This window comes from Palaemon carinicauda, unplaced genomic scaffold, assembly GCF_036898095.1.
Source record: "Palaemon carinicauda isolate YSFRI2023 unplaced genomic scaffold, ASM3689809v2 scaffold7, whole genome shotgun sequence".
Lineage (NCBI taxonomy): Eukaryota > Metazoa > Arthropoda > Malacostraca > Decapoda > Palaemonidae > Palaemon > Palaemon carinicauda.
The window spans coordinates 527082-555000 of NW_027171982.1; the positions used below are offsets into that span (position 1 = coordinate 527082).

At 37.9% G+C, this 27919-nt stretch overlaps 1 protein-coding gene across 2 annotated transcripts in view; it reads left to right on the top strand.

The window, feature by feature from the left end:
- Positions 1–27919, top strand: part of LOC137637386 (protein cereblon-like) — an 839981-nt gene that overhangs the window by 373945 nt on the left and 438117 nt on the right. For both annotated transcript variants that reach the window (XM_068369600.1, XM_068369601.1), the window contains exon 5: positions 27576–27715. In XM_068369600.1, the coding sequence (XP_068225701.1) occupies positions 27576–27715 (140 nt within the window). The remainder of the gene's footprint in view (positions 1–27575; positions 27716–27919) is intronic.

Consider the following 27919-nt stretch of genomic DNA (forward strand, 5'->3'; position numbering starts at 1 on the left):
CCTGTCTCCTAAACAGCAACTCACACCTGTAATAATGAATGAATGTTTAAATATACATAAAAACATAATATATATATATGATATATACAAGAAAACCAGAAAATTAGTCAAGTGCCAGTTAAAAACATTGGGTGGAGAGAGAGACGAACGTCTACTCTCACCGAGTCAAGTAAAAAGGGACGATAGATCACAGGTGTGTGTAAAGCTGGGTCGCCGGTTAACCCCCCACCCCCTCACTAACTAGTGGCGGGGTAATTACACCTCACTAAAAGTTTTATTGCTAGTTTCAGCTTGACCGTAAGTATATTCCCTAAGCGTAAGGTTTGTATTCTGGTGTCGGAAAAAAAACCTAATTTTGTACCATTGTAAATAAACTTTGGTACTCACAGATGATACAGTACTGAGGTTCATTGTAATCTCCCATGGGTTGACTACATCAATCACAAAGGAGAGCGACACAAAGTGATTCCACTTGGGACAACTGCCAGAGCCCCTTATAATTTTCATTTTTTCCAACTTTGTCTTAAATGAATTTTTTGGCATATGAAACTTGTTCAAAACTCTATATGAAAGAAAAATAAATTTTGACAGCAAACCTACAATGACTCTCTAAATTGGAGTAGGACAGGTCATGGGCAGATTTCAATGATCTTAAACCTGCCGGAACCTTTTATTATAATTCCCCTTTCAAGTTTCTAAGGTTTTATAGCAACAAAAATAAGTTTAGTAATAGCTTTGGTGATTTTAACACAGGTGTGTGTGTAAAGCTGGGTAGCTGGTTAACCACCCTACCCCGTTGTTAACTAGCGGTGTGGTAGTTACACCTCGCTAAAAGTCTTACTGCTAGTTTTAGCTTTGCCTAAAGTATATTTGCCTAAAGTATATTCTATAAGCATAAGGTTTGTATACTGTTGTCGGAACAAACTAATTTAGTACCATTGCAAATAAACTTTGGTACTTAAAGATGATACAATACTGAGGTTCATTGTAATCTCCCGTTGGGTGACTTCATCAATCAAAAAGGAGAGCGACACAAAGTGATTCCGCTTAGGACAACTGCCAGAGCCCCTTTTAATTTTTGTTATTTGTGCCAACTTTGTCTTAAAAAATTTTTTTGGCATATGAAACTTGTTCATTGCTGCATATGAAAGAAAAATTTATTTTGACAATAAACCTTCGATAACATCCTAAATCACAGTAGACAGGTCATGTGGAGTTTCCAATTATTCTAAACCAGCCTGAACCTTCTATTATAATTCCCTTTCCAATTTTCTTAAGTTCCAAAGCAACGAAAATAAGTTTACTAATAGCTGTGGAGATTTTAAGTGTCAAAAACTAACAAATTATATTTGTAATGATTGACTTCCCAAGAAATCCCTCCCCTCAGTGCATCTTTTGTGTGCCCTATATAGGCTACATTAATTATGGTTGGTACTGTTCTTTCTCCCCTATCCCCACAAACTTTTTAGCCTTTTACATTACCCCCATTTCTGCTGTTTTTTATATATCCTGCTGTCCAAGGCTCCAAGCTCTTTTATTTTATTTTCAAAGTGCAACTATTGGTAGGACTTTTCTCAGTCTTGCCTCAGTGCTGAATTGACTACACAACCCCAGCTCTAGGTCGTATGGCTTAAATTCTATGATTCTAATCCAATTCATTCCCAAGAAATTCTAAGTTGCATCTCACTAGGCTAGGCCCCATAGTCTGAAATAGGCTTAGGCTATCCTAGCATAGCCTAACATACAATACATAAAATGGTTATGAATTTTTAGTTGCTAAATCTAAGCTTCTCATAAATTCTTAACAACCTCATCTGGTAATGGCTGAATAACACCAAGTCCCTACTTTTACTATACTACTTCTGGTTACACTGTCTAAAACGGATTTTGACGTAGGAAAAATATATTTTTGGGTAGCATAGGTATGTTGTCCTGATGGAATTTCCTCAAAGGCAGCATTCTACTTGGGATGTTTCTGCGAGTGATATACCAGAGAAATTTAATTAAGAAGCATCACGGGGTTCTATCCCCTGGAGCGAATATCCAGAGAGATATCGTGTATGAAACAGGGACATGTTTAAAACAAGCTACGGCTATCCTTCCCCGAATAGACCAGCCGGAACCACAGATTTTCATATTTCAAAGTGGTATTATGCTATTTGGGAACCATTGAACTACAATATATGCAAGGATCTTTACACTCTGGTTTCTACGCTACTGACGTTTCTCAAGAATTGAGAGAGTGGGGCCAGAAAACCATCAGACACAGGGTGAAGGGTTTCTATAAAGCTCTCAACAAGGTTTAAGGTTTAAAGGCTGCTTATGAATGGCAGAGGCAAGCAGGACAATGCCGTAGAGACTGACCATATACATATATGATCAGCCCCCAAGCCCCCAAGCTAGGACCAAGGAGGGCCCAGCAATGACTGCTGATGAGTCAGCATATAGATCCTTAGCTCACAAGAATGGTAAGGTTACAGTGACCAAAGAAACTAATAAGTTTGAGCGGGACTCGAACCCCAGTCCGGGACGTTACCAAATCGGCCACCACAACCTTATCTTCCTTCAGTGGAATTAAAAGATCTCCTATTCCCTAGGGCTGATGTGACTGCAGTGTACGATCATCGGATACTGATGGTTCAACTGGGGTTCCTCTAGTTCCTGCTTACGAAGTCCAGGACGCACTTCAGGTCATGAATTTGAACGCTAATTGCATGCGAACAACCTCTTCCGTCACGTCGGAAAAAGAAAGACCATTGCTGACGATGGAGGCCTCGGATAACTCGCACGACAGTTGTCAGGTTAGTACTATTCCCAGTGCTTCTTTGCCGATTCATGTTCTTACGTCTGATACACCGGCCTTGTGTTCTACTCCTCTTCCAATTCTAACCCCCTCTTAATCCCTGGGCATTTGGAGTTCATGGCTTCCATGGAAACATTCATTTGAAATATCCATTCAGAGCATAACAAGGCTCAAGTGTCCTTGGAGGCAAAGATAGAGGCGCTTCAACAAGCACCAAAGGCCAAGGCTCCACCATCCTCAAGTCAGACAGAATGTATGGCAAAGAACCTTTGGCATTACACAGAACATGGTTTTGAGTGAGAGATACCTTCATATCGTTGGATGCATGGACTCTAAAATGGTTTCGTACTTAGAGTTTTACCCCTCCATCGAGAATTACCCTTTCTGCCATGTTTGGTTAAATTCCGAAGCGTCTATTAAAGATGATACAATTCCCAAGGAAACAATCATCTTAGACCATGATAAAGCTCAAACCCTGTTGGTCAAAGAGCTCAAGTCAGCTGAGTTTACTAACTCTCAACTTTCTGCTTTCGGCAGAAAGCAAGCAACTTTGTAGTTCCCAAAGATACTGTTTTTCTCTTTGCCTTAAGAGTCTAGAGGATGTTAAGAAGGCAGATCCCTGCTAATACTCGAGGAGTGCAAACCTGTTTCTCTTGCTCTCCCATACGACTCAGACAGTTGGGAAAATGTTCTCCATACCTTCGTGGTTAGCAAACTGGGCAGACATTGGAGGTAAGCAGCTTAATGAAAGATTGCCTAGAATTCCTGATTTCCTTTTAAAAGAGGAATTGGAGGCCAAAGAAAGACTGACTGCTTCTTTGTCGCACCAGTCGTATCTGGAAATGCTTATTGGGAACTACTCTAAATCTGATCTCTTCCCGGTTCTGGCCAAAACCCACTCAGCTACCTTCCACCGGGATCTGCATGCGTTCTTCCTAGCCAGGAGAGCATGCAGGGAGCACGTCCTAGCAGCAGCAACTACTAGGTATGACCCTATAAAGTTGATCGATTCTAACATCTGGGGGAAAGATTATTTTCCCCAAAAGGTGGTAAAAGAAGTCTTATGCAAAAATAGGGCATGTCCTCTATGAGGAAATTCACCCCTCGTGAAGGACTGCAGCCTAAAGGCAATATGCCTAGGAGACCCTTTACGGGCAAGAAGTCTCTTCCTGCCGCATCTGCCACTATCCCCTAGACAAAGTACACGGTTCCCTAGCAGTACGTTACACAGTCCCAAGCGTTCAATCCAGTTTACGAACGGGCCACTACCCCTGTTCGACCTGTTGGAGCTCAGGGAAGAAGTACAAGTGGAATAGGAAACTCTGGAATAGGTGGCCATTCTATGGTCCTAGGAAACAGAGGAAGATCATTTAAAGGAGCTGAACCTTCAAAAGTACAATGAGGAGCTTTAGGTAGGCAGAAGACTCCCTCGCTTCAAGGATCAAGGGGAGCTCTATCCTTGGGCTCACAACAGTCACAAGAGGACGAGGCTTGGAGTGGAGACATAAACCACCACGGTTCAAGAGGTTCTAACAACGCACAAAGCCCCCAGGGAGCCTACACCATCTCCATAGATCTTGCCGACGCTTATTGTTCAGACTGACAAGAAAGGCTTACATATTTAAATCTATGCTCTTCGGGCTCAGCATAGCTCCAAGGATTCTCACAAAACTTGTCGTGACCATTGTCCAACAACTCAGGAACAAAGGTCTTCAGGTGATGTTACACCTCGATGATTGGTTAGTGTGGGCTGTGACGAATCCTGAGTGTCTTCTACTAGCTCTGGAAGTTGTGAAGTTTCTTCAACCCCCTGGCTTCCCAAACAATCTCTTGAAGTCCAAGTTAACTCCAGCTCATCAATTCCAGTGGCTAGGTCTACACTGGGATTTGATATCACGTGTCCTTTCTCTAGCTCTGGGCTAGAGGAATGGAATTGTAAGCTTCGTCAGGTGTCTGCTTCATTCGAAGACGATCACCAGACATCATCAAGAAAGAGTCTTAGGTTTACTACAATTTGCAGCGATTACAAATCCCATGCTGAAAGAAAGACTCAAGGATGCCAACAGAGTCTGGAGAAGAGAGGCATCAAATGCTCAAAGAGATCATCGCCACAAAACCCTAGTTCTACTGTGCAAACAGCCCAGACTGTGGTCTACTGCCAAGAGTCTATCGACACGTTATCCTGAAGTTCCCTCCTCCATCAGTGACAATCCACAAGGATACCTCATAAAAGGGTTGGGGAGGTCATACCTCTGCCAAGAAGATACATGGTCAGTGGTGAGTCACATTTCATACTAACATTCTGGAAGCTACCCTCTTAATGAGAGAATGCCTTGATGAAGTCATTGAGCTTCAGCAGGGCATATCATTCCCGTGCTGAAACTTGGTGATGGGCAAGAGGGCTCTCGAACTTGGGGATTGCTCCCCCAGCTCTAATCTAAATTTCTGTCATCTTTTTCTTTCTCTCAGTATTACTTAGACCTTCTCCTTATCTTATAAACTTTTTTTCGTGTTGCTGTCCCAACTGTATGAGGAAAAATTCCCTTATTTTATAAATATATATATATATATATATATATATATATATACACACTATACTATATCTATTATATATATATATATATATATATATATATATATATATATATATATATATATATATATACATACATCTATCTCTCTCTCTCTCTCTCTCTCTCTCTCTCTCTCTCTCTCTCTCTCTCTCTCTCTCTCTCTCTCTCTCTCTGTATATATATATATATATATATATATATATATATATATATATTTATATATATATAATTTTTTTCTTTTTTTTCTTTTGGCTTGGATATTTCTACATCCATTATAGCCGCTGACGTGGATGTTTCTACTTCCGTTATTGCTGCCTGTTTCGATGAATGGGAGGAGGTGTCGAGGTTGGGAGGTATTTGCAATCAAAGCTATATGTGAGAGTTTCGGATGATATCAGCCATACTGAAGATAGTTTGGACCTTTTTGGCGGAACTAGTCTGAAGTGTTGGGTCTTCGGAATTCAGGGAAATCCAATGCTTGGGGTATGACACGGCTTCTGGCCGGAAGCCCATCTTTACAGATATGGGGAAGATGATTCCATAGTTTCCTGGTCTCGGTCCTAACAGGCGGGATCAGCTTACACCTGTGCCTCTCTATCTGTTTTGGTGCTATCCTCCAGGTAGGGTATAGAGTGGACCATCTGGGAAATATACTCTCATTGTGCGATAGTGGAATATGCAAAATTCCTTTCCGACGTGTGATACTTTTTTTATATTCTCAAGCAGGTAAATCACAGTTCACTCACAAACCACAAACTACCCTCTAAAATGAATCTTTCTAATGACAAACATCCCTCCCCTGGATATGCTGAATCTCCCCTGGCACTGTTGACAACCTCTGGCAAGTCTATTAAGGAAAATACTGTTGAAAACCTCGGAACCAGGAAGGACCATTCTACTGATATTCCAGAATCAAGTCATTTGGGTAACATGAGGAAACTTCGAATACTTCATGTTACCCAAATTCCAATAGACACAAACTATAATAATCTATGTAAATCATTTGAGTGCTATGGATGTATTAATGAGATAAGAATGAAACTTAAAGACGAAAAATGGGATTCATGGATATCTTACAGTAGTCATGTTGAAGCGTTTAAAGCAGTAAGTAATAATATTAAAATTATTAAAATGAATGTCATGGCTGCTCTCTGCAATAAGGTAACAAAGGATTTGGATGTATATAGGCCTGGCAACTGGTTGAAAAAAGACGCTGATCTAGTTATGCCTTACCAGAGAAAGCCAAAACCACCAATGTGGCTTGTAGCTAAATCTAAGGGGATTAATGTATAAGGAATTATTTCAAAATATGCAAATTAATTCAGAAACAAGTAGGAACTATTGCCACAAGAGATATATCTCGGTTTGGAAAAAATAGTTTCTTATCCGTACCAAATCAAGCTCACAATCCGTAATATTGTCCAACCTAAAAACAATTAATGATGATATTATGCTAGATGTCAAACCCCACCTAAATTTTAGCTATGGAAAGGGAGTAGTTTTTAACAAAGATTTATATGATTTGCAGAGGAGGAAATACTGACCTTGTGTCCATTAAATGTATGGAAAGTACACAAAGTCCCAGGTACATCAATGATTATCTTTACTTTCCAGGATGCTGATGTACCTTTCAATATTATTATTGATAATGAAATTATTAAAGTACGACCATTCAACCAGAAGCCACTGCAATGTTTTAATTGTTTTAGATTCGGACACCCGTCCAAAGTTTACAAAAATGAAAAGATATGTGGTATTTGCTCTTGAGGACAAGTGTTTAAATTGCAATTCGAACCATAAATCCACTGAGATGACCTGCGAGCTGTATAAGTTGGAAGAAGCTTCCCTCAACAAATCATATTTAGACTATAAAAGTGTGTGACATGCCAGAAGACTATTAAATAGATCATATAGCTACGCTAATGCATTAAAATCAAACCTGCCTAGTACTGCCAATAATTAAAAAAAGGGAAATATACCTTCTCATAAAAGGCTGAATGACGAGGTAAACATTACCTCCTGAAGCTTTACCACGGTTTATTAAGACTGGCCCTCTTAATGAGAGAATGCCTTGATGAAGTCATTGAGCTTCAGCACGGCATTTTATTCCCGTTCTGTAATTTGGTGATGGGCAAGAGGGCTCTCGAACTTGAGGAAGTTGCTCCCCCAGTTCGAATCTAAATTTCTCTCTTTCTCATCTTTTTCTTCCTCTTTACATTACTTCAATCTTCTCCTAATATTATAAACTTTCTTTCATGTTGCTGTCCCAACCCTATGAGTAAAATTTCCCATATCTATGTGTATATATTTACATATATATGCATGTTTTTTATGGCGTGGATGTTTCTACATCTGTTATTGCCACTTGGGTGGATGTTTCTACATCCAGTATTGCTGCCTGCTTTGATGAATGGGAGAGGTGTTTGTGCTCAAAGCTATATGTGAGAGTATTAGATGATCTCAGCCATCCCGAAGATGGTTTGGACCTTTTTGGTGGAACTATTCTCAAGTGTTGGGTCTTCGGAATCTAGGAGGATCCAATGCTTGGGGTAGGACTCTCGGCTTTTGGCCGGAAGCCCATCATTACAGGTATGGGGAGGATGATTCCATAGTTTCTTGGTCTCAGTCCTAACAGGCAGGTTCAGCTTACACCTGTGCCTCTGTATCTGTTTTTGTGCTATCCTTCGGGTAGGGTATGGAGTGGACCATCTGGGAAGTATACTCTCATTTTGCCGGTAGTGGAGAGTGCAAATTTCCTTCCCAACATGTGATGCCTTAATGTTCTCAAGCAGGTGAATCAAACTATTTAAAATATCACACTTCTCTTTTCTTTATTCTAATGGATTCTTGTGACAACAACCCCACCTCCCCTGGATATGCTGACTCGCCCCCAGCACTGTTGACGACCTCTGGTAATTAATTTAAAGAAAATTCTGTTGACGACTTAGGAACTAAAAAAGGACTATTCTTTGAACATTCGAATAAAGGGTAATTTGGGTAACACAGGAAAATTGAAAGTCCTGCACATTACCCAAATCCCATTAGAAGCTAATTATGATGTGCTACATAAAATATTTCAGTGTTACGGATTAATAAAAGAAATTAGAATGAAACTTCAAGATGATAATTGGGATTCTTGGTTATCATTTAATTGTCATGAGGAAGCATTTAATGCAAGCCGTAACATTGTTAATATTCAAGTAGGTAATATGGGTATTAAGGGTGCTCTGTGTGATGGGGCACCTAAATATGTGGATGTCTACAGACCAGCAGACTAGATTGATAAAGATATAACGGTAAATATGCCATCCCAAAGAAAGTCAAAAACACCAGTGTGCCTTCTTGCTCAGTCTACAGGAGATATGGGAAATTATTTCAAGATCTGCAAATTTCTTCAGAAGAAGGTAGGAACGATCGCACCTGGAGATATATCTCGATTCGGTTAGAAAAGTTACTTGATAAAGGCCAAGTCATACACACAGTCTGTTTTATTGTCCAATTTGAGGACAGTAAATGATGATATAAAATTGGACATCAAACCCCATCTAAACTTTAGCTATGGAAGGGGAGTGGTTTTCAATGGAGATCTATATGAATTTACGGAAGAGGAGATATTGGCTATGTGTCCACTATCAGTGTGGAGAATACATAAAGTACCTGGAACATCAATGATTGTTCTTACTTTCCAGGATGCTGATGTACCTTTCCACATAAATATAGAAAATGAAAGGACTAGAGTTCAACCTTTTAAGCAGAAGCCACTGCAATGTTTTAATTGCTCTAGATTTAGGCATCCTTCCAAAGTTTGCAACAATGATAGAATTTGTAATACTTGCTCCAATCTTTACCATGGAGAATGTACACTTGAGGCTAGGTGCTTAAACTACAACTCTACTCATAAATCTAATGGAAGGAGCTGCCAGTTTTATAAGTTGGAAGAGGCTGCCCTCAGTAAATCAATTATTGAACATGTAAGCGTGGGGCATGCCAAGAGATTATTAAATAAATCTAATACCTATGCAAAGGCATTAAAAACAGGAGAAAAATTCCTCGAGAATCATCTCGCCCACCTACTACTGTAGGTAGTTCTCGAAAAAGGAATTCACCATCTACTGATAAAGTGCTGCATAACAAGACAAGAATATCTCCTCCTAAAGATTTATCATTGAGTATCAACAAAAAGACATTGCCCACCACTATCAAACCTTTGTCCCCCATTACAAAGGATAGTACTAACCTCTCCCAGGCCAAATCCTTGCCTGATTTAATGGAGATTCCACCTGAAACCAAGTTATCAGGTGTACCTGTAGTGGGGAAGGTATAAAAGCCTGGTAGCTCACAACCTATTAATGGTAAAAGAGAGAGACCCCCATCTCTCTCAACCCCTTCCATAATAAATATTAGTTATAACATCAAATAAATATGATGTTTTGTCTGTTGATGTTTCTGATCAACCAGAAGACAATTTAAATGAATCAGAAATTCAAGTTGAGGTCCACAATCCCCCTTAACAATTAGATTAAAAGGACAAAATGAAAATAATAAACACAAAATCCAATTTATCAAGACCCTCTCTAATAAAACGACCGGGAAGTAGTGTTAAATAAAAAATTACTAACGGGAAGACTTCATCCAAAATTTCTTCTAAGAAATAAACCATAGTTCTTTCCTCCATTTTGCAATGGAATTGTCAGGGTTTGAGGGCCAAATATGAAGAACTTACGCTCCTAATTCATGAACATTCCCCCATAATTCTATGTCTACAGGAAAGTAAGGTTGATGCTAACACTCCAAGTCATCGAGAGTATGTTAGCTATAGAACACCATATAATCAACAAGCAGGGAGCCATGGTAGAAGTCTCATATACGTTCGTCGAGATGGTCCCCATATACCCTTATCTATTCGTACACCCCTACATGCAGTGGTTGTATAAATTGATATAGGGAGAAAATATTCAATATGCTCTCTGTACTTACCTCCAACAGATAATATTTCATATGATGATTTAAGAGAGGTCATTCAACAACTCCCTCAACCTTTTCTCTTAGTGGGAGATATGAATGGTAGACATCCTTTATGGGTGATGTTTTGGCAAACACAAGGGGCAATAATATCTCATCAATTGTGGAAAATGAGGATGTCGGACTCCTTAATTCAGGAGTGCCACGCATTTCCATGTTCAAACAGGTACCTTGTCATGCATTGACCTTTCAATTGCCAGCTCTAACTGCCTTCTTGACTTCGATTAAAGGACATTAGATGATTGGCATACTAGTGATCATGCACCAATCATTATAAACACCAACAATGGTCCACTTATACAGAGATCGCCACGATGGAATCTTGACAAGGCAGACTGGGATAAATTTCATGAACTAAGCGAAATTGAGGGGGATGCAGAACAGGTTGAAAATATTGATGATGCCATAGATTTACTGAATGGAACTCTCCATACAGCAGGAGTCAATTTAATTCCCAAAACAACATGGTTATTTAAACGACGACCAGTCTCTTGGTGGTCTTCAGAACAAATTGCCCTGCACAGAGCTACAAGAAGATCTCTTAACACGATTGCGTAGACATGGAACTGATGAGAATTTAATTATATACAAGAAATGTAGAGCACAGTTCCGTCGTGCCATGAAAGAAGTTAGGCGCCAGTCATGGGTGTCTTTTGTCTCCTCCATTAACAGTAGAACACCACCATCTTCTGTATGGAGGAAAATAAAGAAGATGGCCGGCAAATTTACCCCAAACCCACCACCAGTGTTGAAAGTGAACAGTCAGTATGTCACTAAAGCAAATGATGTGAGCAATGCCCTGGCGGATCATTTTTCAAAAGTATCTTGCATGTGTGTAGCAGCTCCAATATAGGAGCATTGAAGAAAAGAAAATTTTAAATTTTGCAACAGTAATGGAAGAGTCATATAATTCTCCTTTTACTAAAAGAGAATATGATTCGGCACTTTCCACTTGTAATGTACAGCCCCTGGACCCAATGGAATTCCATGTGCAATGATTAAACATGTACATTTTAATACAAAGTTATTTATTTCAAGCATTATTAATAGAATATGGCATGATCATAGTTATCCAAGTTTTTGGGAACTAGCCATTATTTTAGCCTTTTTAAAACCCGGTAAGGACATGTTTTTAGCTGCAAACTACCGACTTATAGCACTGACATCATGTTTATGTAAAATCATGGAGAAAATGGTCAATGCAAGGCTGATGTGGTACCTTGAAAAGAAGGGTATTTTATCACCCATTCAATGTGTATTTAGAAAAATGAACTCAACAACTGATGTGTTGATACGACTTGTGTCCTCTATTTGTGAAGCGTTTGCTTCCAAACAGCACCATGTGACAGTCTTTTTTTTTTACCTTGAAAAGGCATATGATACCACTTGGAGATATGGTATACTTAAAACAATTCATGAATTAGGATTGAGAGGAGAGCTACCTCTATTTATTCAGGCATTTCTTTCACATAGAGTTTTTCAAGTGAGAGTGGGGGAAACTATCAGAGAGTAAATGCCAGGAAGAAGGAGTTCCTCGGGGAAGTGTGCTTAGTGTAACCCTTTTTGCTCTAGCAATTAATGGGATATCCTCAGCCATTCCCCCGGGATGTTCTCTCAACGTTATTTGTGGATGATCTCTCTATATCATTTGCTGTAGCTAAAATGCCAATGGTTGAGAGAAAGCTACAAATCTCAATTGACAAAATTATCCAGTGGGCCGATATGAATGGATTCAAGTTCTCGACAAGTAAAACTACTATTGTACATTTCTGTCGTATCCGGGGAGCACATTCAGACCTGGATATATACATTAAAGGTCAACGTATCCCATGTGTAGGGGAAGCTAAATTTTTAGGTTTGATATTTGATTGTAGACTTACATGGGTTTCTCACCTAAAAGCATTAAAAGCTAAATGTGTTGAGGCTCTGAATCTTTTAAAATTATTGTCCCATACATCATTGGAGCCAGACCGCAATACTGTTTTAAAATTATACAAGGCCTTGATTTTTTCCAAAATTGGTTATGGATGTGAAATTTACTCCTCAGCCACCCCAAGCCAACTAAAGATATTAGATTCAATACATCATGCTGGTATTAGATTATCCACAGGAGCGTTTAGAACCTCACCTATCCCAAGTCTCCTTGTTGATGCTGGAGAGTTACCTCTAGACCTTTACCGAATGTACTCCATTATTCGTTATTGGTTTAGATTGTAAAGACTCCCTAATTCTTTAGCCTTTCAGACAACAAGCCTTGTAAGGCAGGCACCCAACATAATTTGAGTTGCACCCAAAATGTCCCCAACCTTATGGCTTTCGGGTGAAACAATTATTAAACAGTCTGGATATAATTAAAAGTAAGGTACTTCCATTCAAGGTATCATCAACACCTCTATGGAAATTACTAGAGATATCTTTTTGTAAATACTTTATTAGAGTTAAGAAGAATATAACTGACCTAGAAGCCAGGTAGTCTTTTTATGGAACATGTTGAAGAACTTAAAGGATCGACTTTTATATATACTGATGGCTCCAAATCTGATGCTGGCGTTGGATTTGGAGTACATAGTAATGATTTTAATTGTAGAGGTGCACTTCCTTTAACAGCTTCCATATTTACTGCCGGACTGTATGGCATATTAACCGCTATTGAGAAAATAGCGTTGGAGAAGGAGGATAATTTTACAATTTTTAGTGATGCAAGGAGTGTCCTTCAAGCTTTAGAAGTTTTTAATTCTAGTAACCCTCTAGTTTTAAAGATTTTAGAATGGCTTTTTATTATTGGACGGAGAGGTATAATGGTTTGATTTTGTTGGGTTCCAGAACATGCAGGTGTGTCTGGGAATGAGAAGGCAGATTCACTGTCAAAGAATGCTGCATCAGAGTTGCTGCCAAGAAGGTATCCCATTCCATGTAATGATTTCCTACCTAACATCAAGAAATTGCTTTGCAATAAATGGCAACAGCACTGGGATAGTCTAGATGACAATAAAATGAGAGAAGTAACGAATATCATATCACCTTGGAGGTATAACATGATGCCCCGAAAATGGGAGACGTCTCTTTGTCGTCTCTGTATTGGTCACACTCGGTTGACACACGAGTTTCTGCTGAAGGGCCAACACCATCCATATTGTGACGACTGTTTAGTACCACTAACAGTGAGGCATTGGTTGACCGAATGCCCCAATTATAATAACTTAAGGAATAGATATTTGTTTGAGGCTTGAAGTGAGGGTGGCAGGTTCATCCTTGCCAAGATTCTTGGACATGATGTGTCCTACTATGCAAGTGGCATTTTTAGATTTATTTCAGAAGCAGGTCTTTTGAAAACTATTTAACTTTTATAATGGCATTCAAATTTTATGGTATATATATATTATATATATATATTATATATATATATATATATATATATATATATATATATATATATATATATATATATATATATATATATATATATATATAAACTAAATGATATCGGCATCAATGACCTTAGATGTCAGGATGCCTGAAAAGTTTAAATCAATCAATTATCAACACACTGGGGCATTGCCCACCTCTATACAACCATCGTCCCACAATACAAAATATAGTACAAACCTCTCGATGCACCTGTAGTGGGAAAGATGCTAAAACCTACAATCTCATCCTCTGTTAATCGTAAAAGAGAGAGACCTCTGTCTCTCTCACCCCCCTCCACTAGAAATATTACAGTTATGACATCCAATAAATTTGATTATTTGTGTGTTAATGTTTCTGATGAACTGGAAAATAATTGTAATAAATCGAGAGTTCAAGTTGAGATCCACCTTCCTCCTCAACAAATAGATAAAAAAACATAAAGAAAAAGACAAACGTAAACCCCAATATATCCAGGCTATCTCTAAAGAAAACTACAGGAAATCATGTTAGATTAAAGACTGCCAATGGGAAGACATCATCTAAGATGTCTTCCAAAAATAATCTATAGTTTTCTCCTCCATTTTGCAATGGAATTGTCAGGGTTTAAGGGCCAAATATGAAGAACTTAAGCTTCTAATTATTGAGCATGCCCCCCATAATTTTATGTCTATAGAAAACCAAGCTTGATGCTAACACTCCTTGTCCGTGAGGGTATGTTAGTTATAGAACACCATGTAATCAACAAGCAGTGAGCCATGGAATAAGTCTCATGTACGTTCGTCGAGATGTTCCCCAAGTTGAGGTCCACCATCCGTCTCAACAAATAGATCAAAACAACAAAAAGAAAAACACAAACGTAAATCCCAATATAACTAGGCCATCTGTTAGGAAACCAACGGGAAATCATGCTAGATTAAAGACTGCCAATTGGAAGACGTCATCTAAGAAGTCTTCCAAAAATAATCCATAGTTTTCTTCTCCATTTTGCAATGGAGTTGTCAGGGTTTAAGATCCAAATATGAAGAACTTAAACTTCTAATTAATGAGCATTCCCATATTTGTGTATGTCTACAGGAAAGCAAGCTTGATGCTAACACTCCTTGTCCTCGACAGTATGCTAGTTATAGAACACCATATAACCAACAAGCAGGGAGCCAGGGTGGAAGTCTCATGTACGTTCATCGAATTGTTCCTCAAATACCTTCATCTATCTGTACACCTCTGCAGGTAGTGGCTGTACAGATTGATTTAGGGAGAAAATATACAGTTTACTCTCTGTACTAGCCTCCAAATGATATCGTATGATAATTTAGTAGAGGTGATTAAACAACTCCCTCAACCTTTTCTTTTACTTGGAGATTTGAATTTTATTATTATTTTTATTATTGCTAGCCAAGCTACAACCCTAGGTGGAAAAGCAGGATGCTATAAGCCCAAGGTCTCCAATAGGGAAAATAGCCCAGTGAGGAAAGGAAATAAGGTAATGAATAAATGATGAGAACAAATTAACAATAAATCATTCTAAAAACAGTAACAACGTCAATATAGATATGTCATATATAAACTATAAAAAGACTCATGTCAGCCTGGTCAACATAAAAACATTTGCTCCAACTTTGAACTTTTGAAGTTCTACTGATTCAACTACCCGATTAGGAAGATCATTTTACAACTTGGTAACAGCTAAAATAAAACTTCTAGAATACTGTGTAGTATTGAGCCTCATGATGGAGAAGGCCTGGCTATTAGAATTAACTGCCTGCCTAGTATTACGAACAGGATAGAATTGTCCAGGGAGATCTGAATGTAAAGGATGGTCAGAGTTATGAAAAATCTTATGCAACATGCATAATGAACTAATTGAACGACGTTGCCAAAGATTAATATCTAGATCGGGAATAAGAAATTTAATAGACCGTAAGATTCTGCCCAATAAATTAAGACATCCTTTGTTGGGTAATGTTTTAGCAAGACCAGGGGCAATATTATGTCATCAATTGTGGAAAACGAGGATGTCGGACTCCTTAATACTGGAGAGCCCACACACTTCCATGTTCAGCCGGGTACCTTGTCATGCATTGACCTTTCAATTGCAAGCTCTAACTGCCATCTTGATATCGATTGGAGAACATTAGATGATTTTCATACTAGTGATCATGCACCAATCATTATAAACACCAATAATTTTCCACCTTTACAAAGATTGCCACGATGGAATCTTGATAGGGCGGACTGGGTTAATTTTCGTGAGCTAATTGAAATCGAGGGGAGTGCAGAACAGTTTGAAAGTATTAATAATGCCATAGACCTACTGAATGGAACTCGCAATGCAGTAGAAATCTATTCGATTTCCGAAAACACAGGATTATTCAAACGATGACCAGTCCCGTGGTTCAGAATTGACTGTCTTACACAGAGCCACCAGAAAATCTCTGACTAAGTTGCGTAGACACCGTACTGAGGAAAATTTGATAACATACAAAAGTGTAGGGCACAGTTCTGTCGTGTCATGAAAGCTAGGCGCCAATCTGGGGTGTCTTTTGTTTCCTCAGTCAACAGTAGAACACCACCATCTTTTGTATGGAGGAAAATAAAAAAGATTGCAGGCAAATTTACCCCAAACCCACCAGTGTTGAAGGGGAAACGGTCAGTATGTGACTGAAACAAATGATGTCAGCAATGCCCTGGCTGATTATTTCTCAAATGTATCATACAAGTGTGCAGCAGCTCCTGGCCACCAGTATTGGACCATTGAACTAAAGAAAATTACAGGTTTTGCAACAGGAAGGGAAGAGAACTATAATTCTCCTTTTACTGAAAAAGAATTGGATTCCACTCTTGCTACTTGTAATGACACAGCCCCTGGACCCAATGAAATTCCATATGCAATGATTAATCATGTACCTATTGATACAAAGTTATTTATTTTGAGCATTACTAAGAGAATATGGCTTGATCATAGTTATTCAAGTGTTTGGGAACTAGCCATTATTTTAGCCTTTTCAAAACCCAGTAAGTATAAGTTTTTAGCTGCAAACTATCGACCAATTGCATTGAAATCTTGTTTATTTAAGATCATGGAGAAGATGGTCAATGCAAGACTTATATGGTACCTTGAAAAGAAGGGTATTTTATCAGCTAACCATTGTGGATTTAGAAAAGTGCACACAACGACTGATGTGTTGATACGACTTGAGTCTTCTATTTGTGAAGCCTTTGCTTCCAAACAGTTCTATGTAATGGTCTTTTTTTGAACTTGAAAAGGCATATGATAGTGCATGGAGATATGGTATACTTATAATCATTTATAATTTGGGATTACTAGGAGAGCTACCATTGTTCATTCAATCATTCATTTCACATAGATTTTTTCAAGTGAGAATGGGGGATACTCTATCGGAGAGAAAATGTCAGGAAGATGGAGTTCCCCAGGGTAGTGTGCTAAGTGTAACACTATTCGTACTTGCTATTAATGGAATATCCTCTGTCATTCCTCGTGTGCAGACGATTCCGCGCAGGACAATTCAGCGCCGACAGTTCAGCGCTGCCAATTCAGCGAATGACAATTCAGCTTAGAATCAATTCAGCGCATGACAATTTAGCACAACGATAAATCGGCACAAGGGCAATTCAGTGCAAAAATGCACACACATTCACCCTTATCTTATTATTAGCATATAAAGATTATTTTTCTTATTATCATTGTCATTATTATTATTATTATTATTATTATTATTATTATTTTCATTATTATTATTATTATTATTATTATTATTATTATTATTACAACCATTACTGTTGTAATTCATGGTTGTTAACAATAACAACCACTGAATAAATAAAGAAAGTTATAGTACAAGCTTAGGACGGTATATATTCCCTTTTCTGGAATACAGTTGTTTATAAACATTTGCTTAGTTAAAACGAGCCAGTGCATCTAATGATGTCCCAAGAAGAATAATTAAAGAAACTCAAGTCTCTTTGCCAGATGAAGCTACGGTTTTACCCCCTAAGTATACTTCATTACAACGGACTGTTCAGCGCCGACGAAAAAGAGATGGTGAGCCAATTCCAGCACCTAATGATGTCAGTGATATTGTATTACCTGAACATTTGCGTGTAACACACAGTGGAGAACCTTTTTTATTTTACGATTCTGGGGTTGAAGATACCAATAGAATGTTTATGTTTTCAACTAGAAAAAATGTTGAACTCCTCAAAGAATACAAAAACTGGCTTGCAGATGGTACATTTAAGGTAGCTCCGTGCCTTTTCCACCAACTTTGTCATTCATATGCTTTGTGAAGGATGTGTTTTTCCAGTGATATATATACTATTGCAAAATAAGACAGAGGATTCATATGAAAAGGCATTAAGAACTATTTGAATCTATACCCGGATCTGACGCCAGCCACTATGCTATGTGATTTTGAAAAGGCTTTCCAAAATGCATTTTCAAGAGTTTTTGTAGGAACACAAATAAGCGGTTGTTTTTTCCACCTTGCTCAGTGTATATGGAGAAAAATACAGGCATTGAATCTTACCCAGATTTATGTAAGTGACGAACATATTCGTCGACACTGTAAGATGTTGGTGGCCTTAGCTTTTGTGCCTGCTGACGATGTTTGTAATGTGTTTGAATCATTGCAAGATGTTATGCCTCCGGAATTGGAAGAGTTAACAAATTATTTTGAGGACACATGGATTGGTCGTCCATTCCGTCGTCGTAGAAGAGATTCGGTTTTTAAACCCGAGTTATGGACTGTTTTTGATCGAGTGCAGGGCGACCTACCTAAGACCAATAATTCATTAGAAGGGTGGCACCGAAGTCTTCAGTTAACATTGGGTCATAACCATCCAACCTTTTATAAGTTTGTCGAGTTTCTTAAACTAGAGTAAGATAGCATAGAGAAAAGGATACTGAGAATAAGAGCTGGACACAACGATGGTAGAAAAAACCCAAAATACCAAAGGACAGCTAAAGCAATAAAAACGTTTGTTAATGAGAAATGGAAGTCGATTTGATAAGTTGGAATACTTACAAAATATAAGCTACCTCATTGAATTGCAGAAATAAATTAATTCATTTCTTTTTACATATACTGTATGTATTATTTCTAATATGTAAATTTAATAAATCTTTTATATCCCTTTTTATATATTATCAATAAAGTGTTAAAACTTTTTCTGAATTTCCTTGTAGTTGCTTCCTTATGCTGACTTGTTACTGTGCTGAATTGTTCTTATGCTGAATTGCCATTCAAAGAACCGTGTGTGCCTTTTGGCGCTGAATTGTCCTTGTGCTGATTTGTCCTAGTGTTGAATTGTCATGCGCTGAATTGATTCTAAGCTGAATTGTCATTCGCTGAATTGGCAGCGCTGAATTGTCTGCGCTGAATTATCCAGTGCGGAATTGTCGGTGTACCGTCATTCCTAAAGATATTCTCTCAGCCTTATATGTAGATGATCTCTCTATATCATTTGCTGGAGCTAGAATGGCAATGGTTGAGAGAAAATTACACCTCGCAATCAACATAATAATTCAATGGGCTGATGTGAATGGATTTAAGTTTTCGATAAATAAAACTGTTTTTGTCCATTTTTGTCGTATTCGGGGAGTACATCCAGACCCTGATATGTACATCAAAGACCAAAAGATTCGATGTGCAAGTGAAGCAAGGATTTTAGGCTTGATATATGATTGCAGATTGACATGGGTTCCTCACTTGAAATCATTAAAAGCAAAGTGTATTGATGCCTTGAAGCTTTTAAAAGTTTTGTCCCATACATCAGGGGGCAGACCGCAATACTAATTTAAAGTTATACAAGGCCTTAATCTTTTAAAAAATTAGATATGAGTGTGAGATATATTCCTCAGCTACCTCAAGTCGACTAAATATTTTAGATTCTATACACCATACTGGTATCAGGTTGGCAACAGGAGCATTTAGAACTTTGCCTATTCCAAGCCTCATTTTGATGCTGGTGAATTATCTTTAGTATATCTTTATTGAAAGGCTTTTATTATTCGGTGTTGGTTTAGGTTGCAAAGGCTTCCTTATTCTTTAGCCTGTCAGACTGCAAGCTTTGTAAAGCACGCCGCATAATTTGAGATGAACCCAAAATCCCCCCAACCATATGGTTTTCAGGTGAAACAAGTGAAAGACAGTCTTTATGCAGTTAGAAGCAAGGTGCTTCCATTTAAAGTATCATCAACGCCTCCATGAAAATTACCAGAAGTATCTTTCTTTAAATATCTTATTGAAGTTAAAAAGAATATGACTGATATAGAAGCCAGCTCTCTTCTTTATGGAACATGTTGCAGAACATAAGGAATCAACTTTTATATATACTGATGGCTCCAAATACGATGCTTGCGTTGGATTTGAAGTATAAGTAATGCTTTTGATTGTAGAGGTGCACTTCCTCTAACAACTTCTATATCTACGGCCGAGTTATATGGCATACTAACTGCTATCGAGAAAATAGTGTTACAAGACGATGACAATTTTACCATTTTTATTGATGCAAGAAGTGCCCTACAAGCCTTAGAAGTTTTTAATTCCAATAACCCTTTAGTTTTAAAGATTTAAGAGTGGCTTTTAATTATTGGTATGAAAGGTATAACAGTTTGATTTTGTTTGGTTCCGGCACACATAGGTGTGTCTAGAAATGCGAAGGCAGATTCAGTAGCCAAGAATGCTGCAGCTGAGTTGCTACCAAGAAGGTATCCCATTCCCAGTAATGATTTTTTACCTACAATTAAGAATTTTAATAATAATAATTAGCAATGGCATTGGGATGATTTACTTGAAAATAAGACGAGAGAAATAAGTAATGTTATATCTCCTAGGATTTACAACAGTATGCCTTGAAAGTGGGAGACTACAGTTTGTTGTCTCTGCATTGGTCACACTCGGCTGACACGAGTTTTTGCAGGCTGACCAACATCAATCATATTGCGATGACTGTTTGGTACCATTGACAGTGAGGCATTTGTTGACTGAATACCCCACATACAGTAGTGAAAGAAATAGATATCTGTTTGAGACTCAAGGTGATGATGACAGTTTCATCCCTGCCAAGATTTTTGTACATGTGTCCTACAATGCTAGTGGTATTTTTAGCTTTATTTAAGAAGCAGGTTTCTGAAAGATATTCAACTTTTATGGTTTTCATCAAATATTTTTTAATTCTATTTTTTACAATGAACGATATCGGCGTCAGTGATCTTCGATGTCAAGATGCCAGAAAACCTCAAATCAATCAGTCAATCAATCTGGAAGCTATGGCAATGTTTCTCTCTCTCGAGAAATTGAACCAGAAGAGGAACTCACACATCAGGTTAGTCTTCAACAGTAAGACTGTAGTCCACTACATCACCAGACGGGCTTCAAGATCTCCGCAGATCAATCACATGATTCCGGCCATTCTCTCCTTATCAAATAGGAGAAATTGACATATCTCATCAGCTCATTTAGAATGGGTTGGCAATGTGACAGCAGATGCCCTTTCAAGATTCAAGCCTCTGGAAACAGAATGGTCCCTAGGCAAAACATCATTCTGTTTCATTCTAGAGCAAGTCCCAGAACTTTACGAAGAGCTTCAACAAGAAGTTTCCCCGTTACGTAGCACCGAATCCATATCTGGAAGAAGTGAGGATAGACACAGTGTCACTGGATTGGAATCAGTGGACTCACATTTATGTTTTTCCACCGTTCAATCTCCTCATGCAGGTTCTGGATAAACTACGAACCTTCAAGGGAACAGCTGTCCTAGTGGTCCCAATTGGCCCAAGAGCAATTGATACCCTCTTGTTCTAGAAATCAAACCTCGTCAGATCCCTCTGCAATCACCATTGCTATCCGAAACTGTTCAGCAGGAGACTAGCTTTGCTTCTTCCTGGATAACAAAGCACTTTCAGCTCATGATTTTCTCGTCCTAGCTCCTGGAGTTTCAAAGGACAAGATTGATTTCATAGAGGAATACAAGTCCTGTACTACTATGAAATAATATTTGACTTCGTTGAAGAAATGGGTGGAGTTAGTGAAGAAACACAAGCCTACTTCTATTACAATGGACTTTTTCTTTATCTCAATCCATGAACACAGTCTGGCCTCTAAAACTATTTCCTCAAGTAAATCGGCCCTAACCAGACCTATTGCTTTAGAAATAGAGCTTAACAGTGAACTGTTAAAGAAGATTCCTAAGGCTGTGCTAAACTGAAACCGAATGCTCCTCCCAAATCCTTTTCATGGTCTTTGGATGAAGACTTGCTCTTAGCCTCCTCAATAGATAACCATTCTGCTTCATTGAAGGATCTTACTCAAAAATCAATCTTTTTACTAGTTATGGCTTCTGGAGCTAGAGACAGCGAGACTGTGGCGCTATCAAGGGATGATGGCTACATTGAATTCTTGGATTTATATCCGGATCCTGCATTCCTGACAAAAAAATCGAACTACCGGTGAAACGTTGTGGGTCTTAGAAAATCATCCCTCTAAAGGAAGATACTTCTTCATGCCCTGTGGAATGCCTTTAAGCTTACCTGTCAGAGGGAATCTTTTAAATGCAATCAACTTTTTAAAGGAGAAACAACAGGATCTAATCTATTCTTGAAACTAAGGTCTAAACTCGCCTATTCTATCAGAAGGGCTGACCCATACAGTATTCCAGTGGGTCATGATCCTAGAAAAGTTGCCTCTTCCTTAAACTTCTTCCAGTATATATCCTTCAAAGGCATAGAAGCCTATACTGGATGGAAGCCTTCAAGAGGGGTTTTCAAACATTACTTGCAACAACTAGAGGAGATTATACACTTCATTGTGGCAGCTGGTAGTGTGATGAAACCAGCTTCTTAGTGTTGTGCATGGACTGCTATGGACTGTTTACTTCAGGACTGCACTGTGTACATATTGCAGGTTGAATGATGTTCTAATCTGCATTGTGTTATAAACTATCTTAATATTGAAGAGTCAAGAGGTGACCTTATTTTTTTCGTATGGAACAATATTATTATTCTATTCCATATGATGTAATCATTTATTGTCTTTAAGCATAAAAAATGTAAAATAATGCTGCACCAATTCTGTTACATTTCCTTGATTTAGAAATAAGGAAACGATGTACGTCTTTTTACGTTTCCCTTACATGGACCTTATGTTTCTATATAAAAAATGTGTACCTCCTATTGCAGACTATTTCTTAGTCGGTATCTGTTCTTACATGTGTCTTTGTCACAGGGTGTGGGGCTGTGATGATAACTATGATTCCAATGCAGTTAACAAAAACCTTCAGAGTCCACTCATGGAGTTAGACTGATGTCCTAAATAGTTGTCTTTGGAAGTGTAAAACAAACCATCATTAGATATACTAATTGCAGAACAAGTTTACATCTTTCATCATTCGTGAGGTTGACATGAGAATACCTATATTGTTAAAACTCCAATATGCCACAACTGAGAATTTTTAATTCTCTAATACACTTTCATCAGGACGACATGATTCGAGCCCAAAAAAGGGATTTTTACATAAAAAAAAATATATTTTTGGGTGAGATAGCCATGATGTTGTCCTGATTCCCATCCCCCCTTTGTTACTTTTCATCCCTTACCAATTCTCTGTTCGAGGCCATCTTGCATACAAATGGCTACTGTTGGAATGGCGAACCAATGATCATGTTTACATAATACACTGGGATAGGAGGTTCAACAGCTCTCTCCCACATATCCTATCCTGTCCCGTATCCTTCGAGACAAGGTTAACTCTATTCGGGGAAGGATAGCTGTGGTTTGTTTTAAAGATGTCCCTGTTTTATACACGATATCTCTCAGGATATTCGCTCCATGGGATAGAACCCTGTGATATCTATACAGTTAAAATCCTCTGGTATATCACTCGCAGAAATATCCCAAGTAGAAAGCTACCTTTGAGTAACTTCCATCATAGTCTTTGGGCCGAAACCCCAAATTTCACATGTTGGTATCACCCGGGGTGAATAATTCTCTTAGGTATTTTTGACTAGCTATATCACTCTAGTCTATGTTTTGATGGGATAACCCTGGCATACTGGCAGCTTGATAGTGGTTATCCCCATTTTTGTTAGGGTACCCTAGAATTGTAAAATATTTGCTGCACTTTCGTTATAATTTTCTTTCATTTTCAGGTAATAATAACTTGGGTAATTTTTATTGAAAATAACAGAATAAGCCACCATATGAAAGATAATTCAATGCTCTTTTTTTAATTTTGTAAGGTGTAGATATATGTTTTTGAACATTTCTACCACAATTGACAAACGAATACGACAATCGATATTTCACAAAAAATATGTAATGTTGTTGGAGCAATAGTTTTTGACAGACATTCCTTCAAATTCAAACAAAGTTTGAACATCTGACTAAAGCATACATATTTTATACAATGGTTGACCTCAGTGGAATAGCATGTATTTAACATATACAAAAATCATAACAAAGTCGGTCACAAAACTAGTTCAATAGTTACCGTCAGGCCAGAACATATTATATTTATGGTTTGTAGGCTGAGCATCGCTGACAGAATTGACATATAATTGATATTGTAGACATGTTTTGATTGATTATCAGCAATTGTGTTGTGCGCATAATTGTAAGAAATAAGAAAATAACAACATCATGAGCGTATGGTCACATCTGTAACGGAGAAAAGTTACTCCTCATCACTTTCGTCAGAGTCCATCAGCTCCATTTGGTGTTCTTCTCCATTGTGTTCTGCAGCCTGGTTCTCACAAGTTTGGAGTCTGCATATCTTTGTGCATTTTAGACCGTTGCTGAGACATATACAATTTGGCAATTTGCATGAGCGCACTCACTTGCAGGAAAGCATCTCCAAGACAGCATCAGGTGCAGTATCAATTTCTTGGACCTGGAAATTGCTACACTGTGACCAAGACGATTTAGAATTCGAATAATTTCTGTGTTTCCTGTGAGAGACTTAACAGCAAATGGAAGGGGAACGTGCTTAGGTTATTATATCTTGCCAATGGTAACTGCAAACACCAGGTTACTACCAAATGATGAAGCAAGGCGCTGTATCCTCTCAGAGGGATTTGTGGGTTCATTCTCTCCAGTTAGCACTGTAAAAAGAAATAGTGATAGATTCAGGAATGACATTTTTCTGTGTATCAGGTGGCCCCATATCACTGACATCTTGCTACTTAATGGCATTCCGTAGCTGTATGCTGCCATTTGTAGGATATCGCCAGACTTTGTTGCCCAAGCATTCTCCAGATCTTTTTGTAATTTGTAGGTATGCTTATCAATGTCATCCATTGACAGCATATGTGGGTAGACAAGAAGCTTCCCTTTCTCATCAGAGATAATATGCAGCAATTCTCCCAAATTACATTTGAGTTTGCAACGAACATGTTTCTTAGTTGAGGGCTTAATATTGGGGATACCACAAGACAACATAGACATCTCAAGTTGGCAGGCAAGATCCGTCGAAGAACAATCTTAGGTCTCGACAGGAGTTCATTCCTAATTTAACAGAAAAATTCATCATAAGCTGTTCTTTCTGCTGCTTCATACACTACCTGCTCATCTTCCACATGTATTTCTGCGACATCAGACCTGGCAGAGGATTCAACTTTTGTGTACTACTTGTAGCATGATACATGATAATGGCCCTCTGCAGAGGGCCACAAGTTCCCTGCTTAGCAATGCAAGGATTCTGTTGTCCAGTTTTTTGCTTACTGCATCACGGATGTTGGCATCCGCACAAAATTTAACAGATTTTCTGAGAACTTCCCTGGTGTTCTGTCCTTTCAGGAATTTGCTTGACTTGGTGCAGAATATACATATTTGTTCATACACTCTTGATGTTATTGGTGCCTCTCTGTATGATTTTCTTGAGCTCAATTGTTCAGGTTCACAACTTGTGCCTTTTGAAAGGATAGAGTTGAGAAATTTTTTCATCGTAAAGATACTACGGCATTTGCAATGATAATGTATATGTGGTATCTGTCCTTCATCTAGGCTCTTAGCTACATCCAAAATCTCTGTTGTTGTCTGATCTCTGAAGCTCTCAACAGGGTTTTCCAGGAATTTAGATCTTGCGGCGAAACCAGGGCATCAGACTCACCATTAGTGCAGTGAATGATGAGTTGGTGGATGGCTGCGTCTTTGGCAGTGTCACTTTTCCAGATTCATTAAATGAAGCCATCTTGTGCGTACCCAGTATTCATTATTGTATCACAGCAGCGACCTGCAATATACAAATTACAGGAATTAAGTTTAAGGAATTAGAATATAAATGTTCACTCTTAGAAAAATAAACTCTTACATAATTAAAATAAAATTATAATTCAAATTCAGCCTAGGCTCCAAGACATCTGTATCATAAATAAAGAATGCAAAAGATCATTTCATTAATTAGTGTATTCATTCGTGTATTAATTAGTTAGCCTTAATTAGAGTTCATTAAGCTGAACAAAACACAATTAGTATGATAGGAACTTACATAACGAACACTGAGATGCATCCATATTTACAACGCCATCTAAACAGCTGAAAATAAAACTTACGAGCATGAGTTATTGAACTATTTTCAACAAAAACCTAGAAGAGAATACACAATATCATGATCCAAACAAAATAAAGTCGACACTTAACATGTTCCAATCATTTATTTGGCACTGGTTGTACACAATATCTCTCAAATAAAGTTAAAAAATTTTAAACCAATAGGTCTCGAACACAACTTGTCATCATTTTTAGCAATTTATGGTAAAAAGGTATTAAAAAAAAGGTGATTAAGCTACTAGTATGGAAAGGTTATCACATTCAAATGAGCTTATATTTAGCTTATCAACTTGTCTGTACCACTTTTGTTTGTTCACCCCAGGTGGTATGTTTGTACCACTTTTGTTTATTCACCCCAGGTGGTACCAATATCTGGTCTAGCCCATGGACTATCAAGATGGCATGGCTATCTCTCACCCAAAAATAGATTTTTCCTATGTCAAAATCCCTTTTCATATCCCTGCATCGATTCCTTCTACCTCTGAAAATGATGATGCACCCAGTTATACAGCTACTGCACCATATATAGAATCTTGAGCAACGTCTTGCTATAACTAGGATGAGTTGACTTCCACAAGGCTAAATTTGCTTATAATTTCTCAATTATCATAGCTTCCACCTCCAAAATCCGTTGTGCGACGATTGTTTCATAGCTAAATGCTGTTTCTTTTCTGAGGATTGATTAAAAGTAAACAAACTCATTCAATTTAGTAAATGGAAGAGGTATCCAATCCTTTTTTAAGTTGTGTATATCGAATTTCTTCAAGCAAAGGGCATTTCAAACAGCAATGATGAGTGATATTAATTTGTGCTTGGTCAATTAAATGTGTTTAAAAAAACATTGCTCAATGAAAACCCTTTTTGTCATGTGAAATTTTGCTTTCTAATAGAAGCTTTATACTAAACAGTATTTATGAGTTTATGGTATAAAGGAGGAGTTTTTAAGAAGTTGTTTTACAAACTTAAGTATAATTTGTTTATATTATTCCAATGACTTAAAAGTTATTACAGCTAATTATAGTTTATCAGTAAAAAATGTGCTTACAGTGTTAGATGCTAGTAGAATTTACCAAAGAGGGTGAGGTGACATTTTGATAGTAGTGCCAGTATATGGGTAGATGTATAGTTAAAATCATTTCACGTTAGGATATGTATTTGTTTTGTATAGTCTCTACAGTTAACTTTAGTTTATCTTTTTCTTGATAGATTGGTCGTTGCCCAAGTAAAGATTTTACCTGAGATACGAATGGAGAACCCCTTTAAGATGATGCGTCTTCAGTCATTAGATAAAATGGTGTTATCCCCTGCAGTAGAAGCTGCAAAAGTTCCTCATGCTGCTTGTTTAGGTAAGGGTCATATCTTTTTGAAGATTTAATTCATTGGTTATCAAGATTATTTCTCTAATTTGTATTTTCCCATAGACCTCTACACTATACAGGATGAGGTGAAGTAAATATAACTTATTTCTATGAACTTTACCTGATGTACATATTGCTTCTTCCCGAAGCTGTTTATTTATGTTTACCCAAAAAATTTCTTTCTTTACAAAA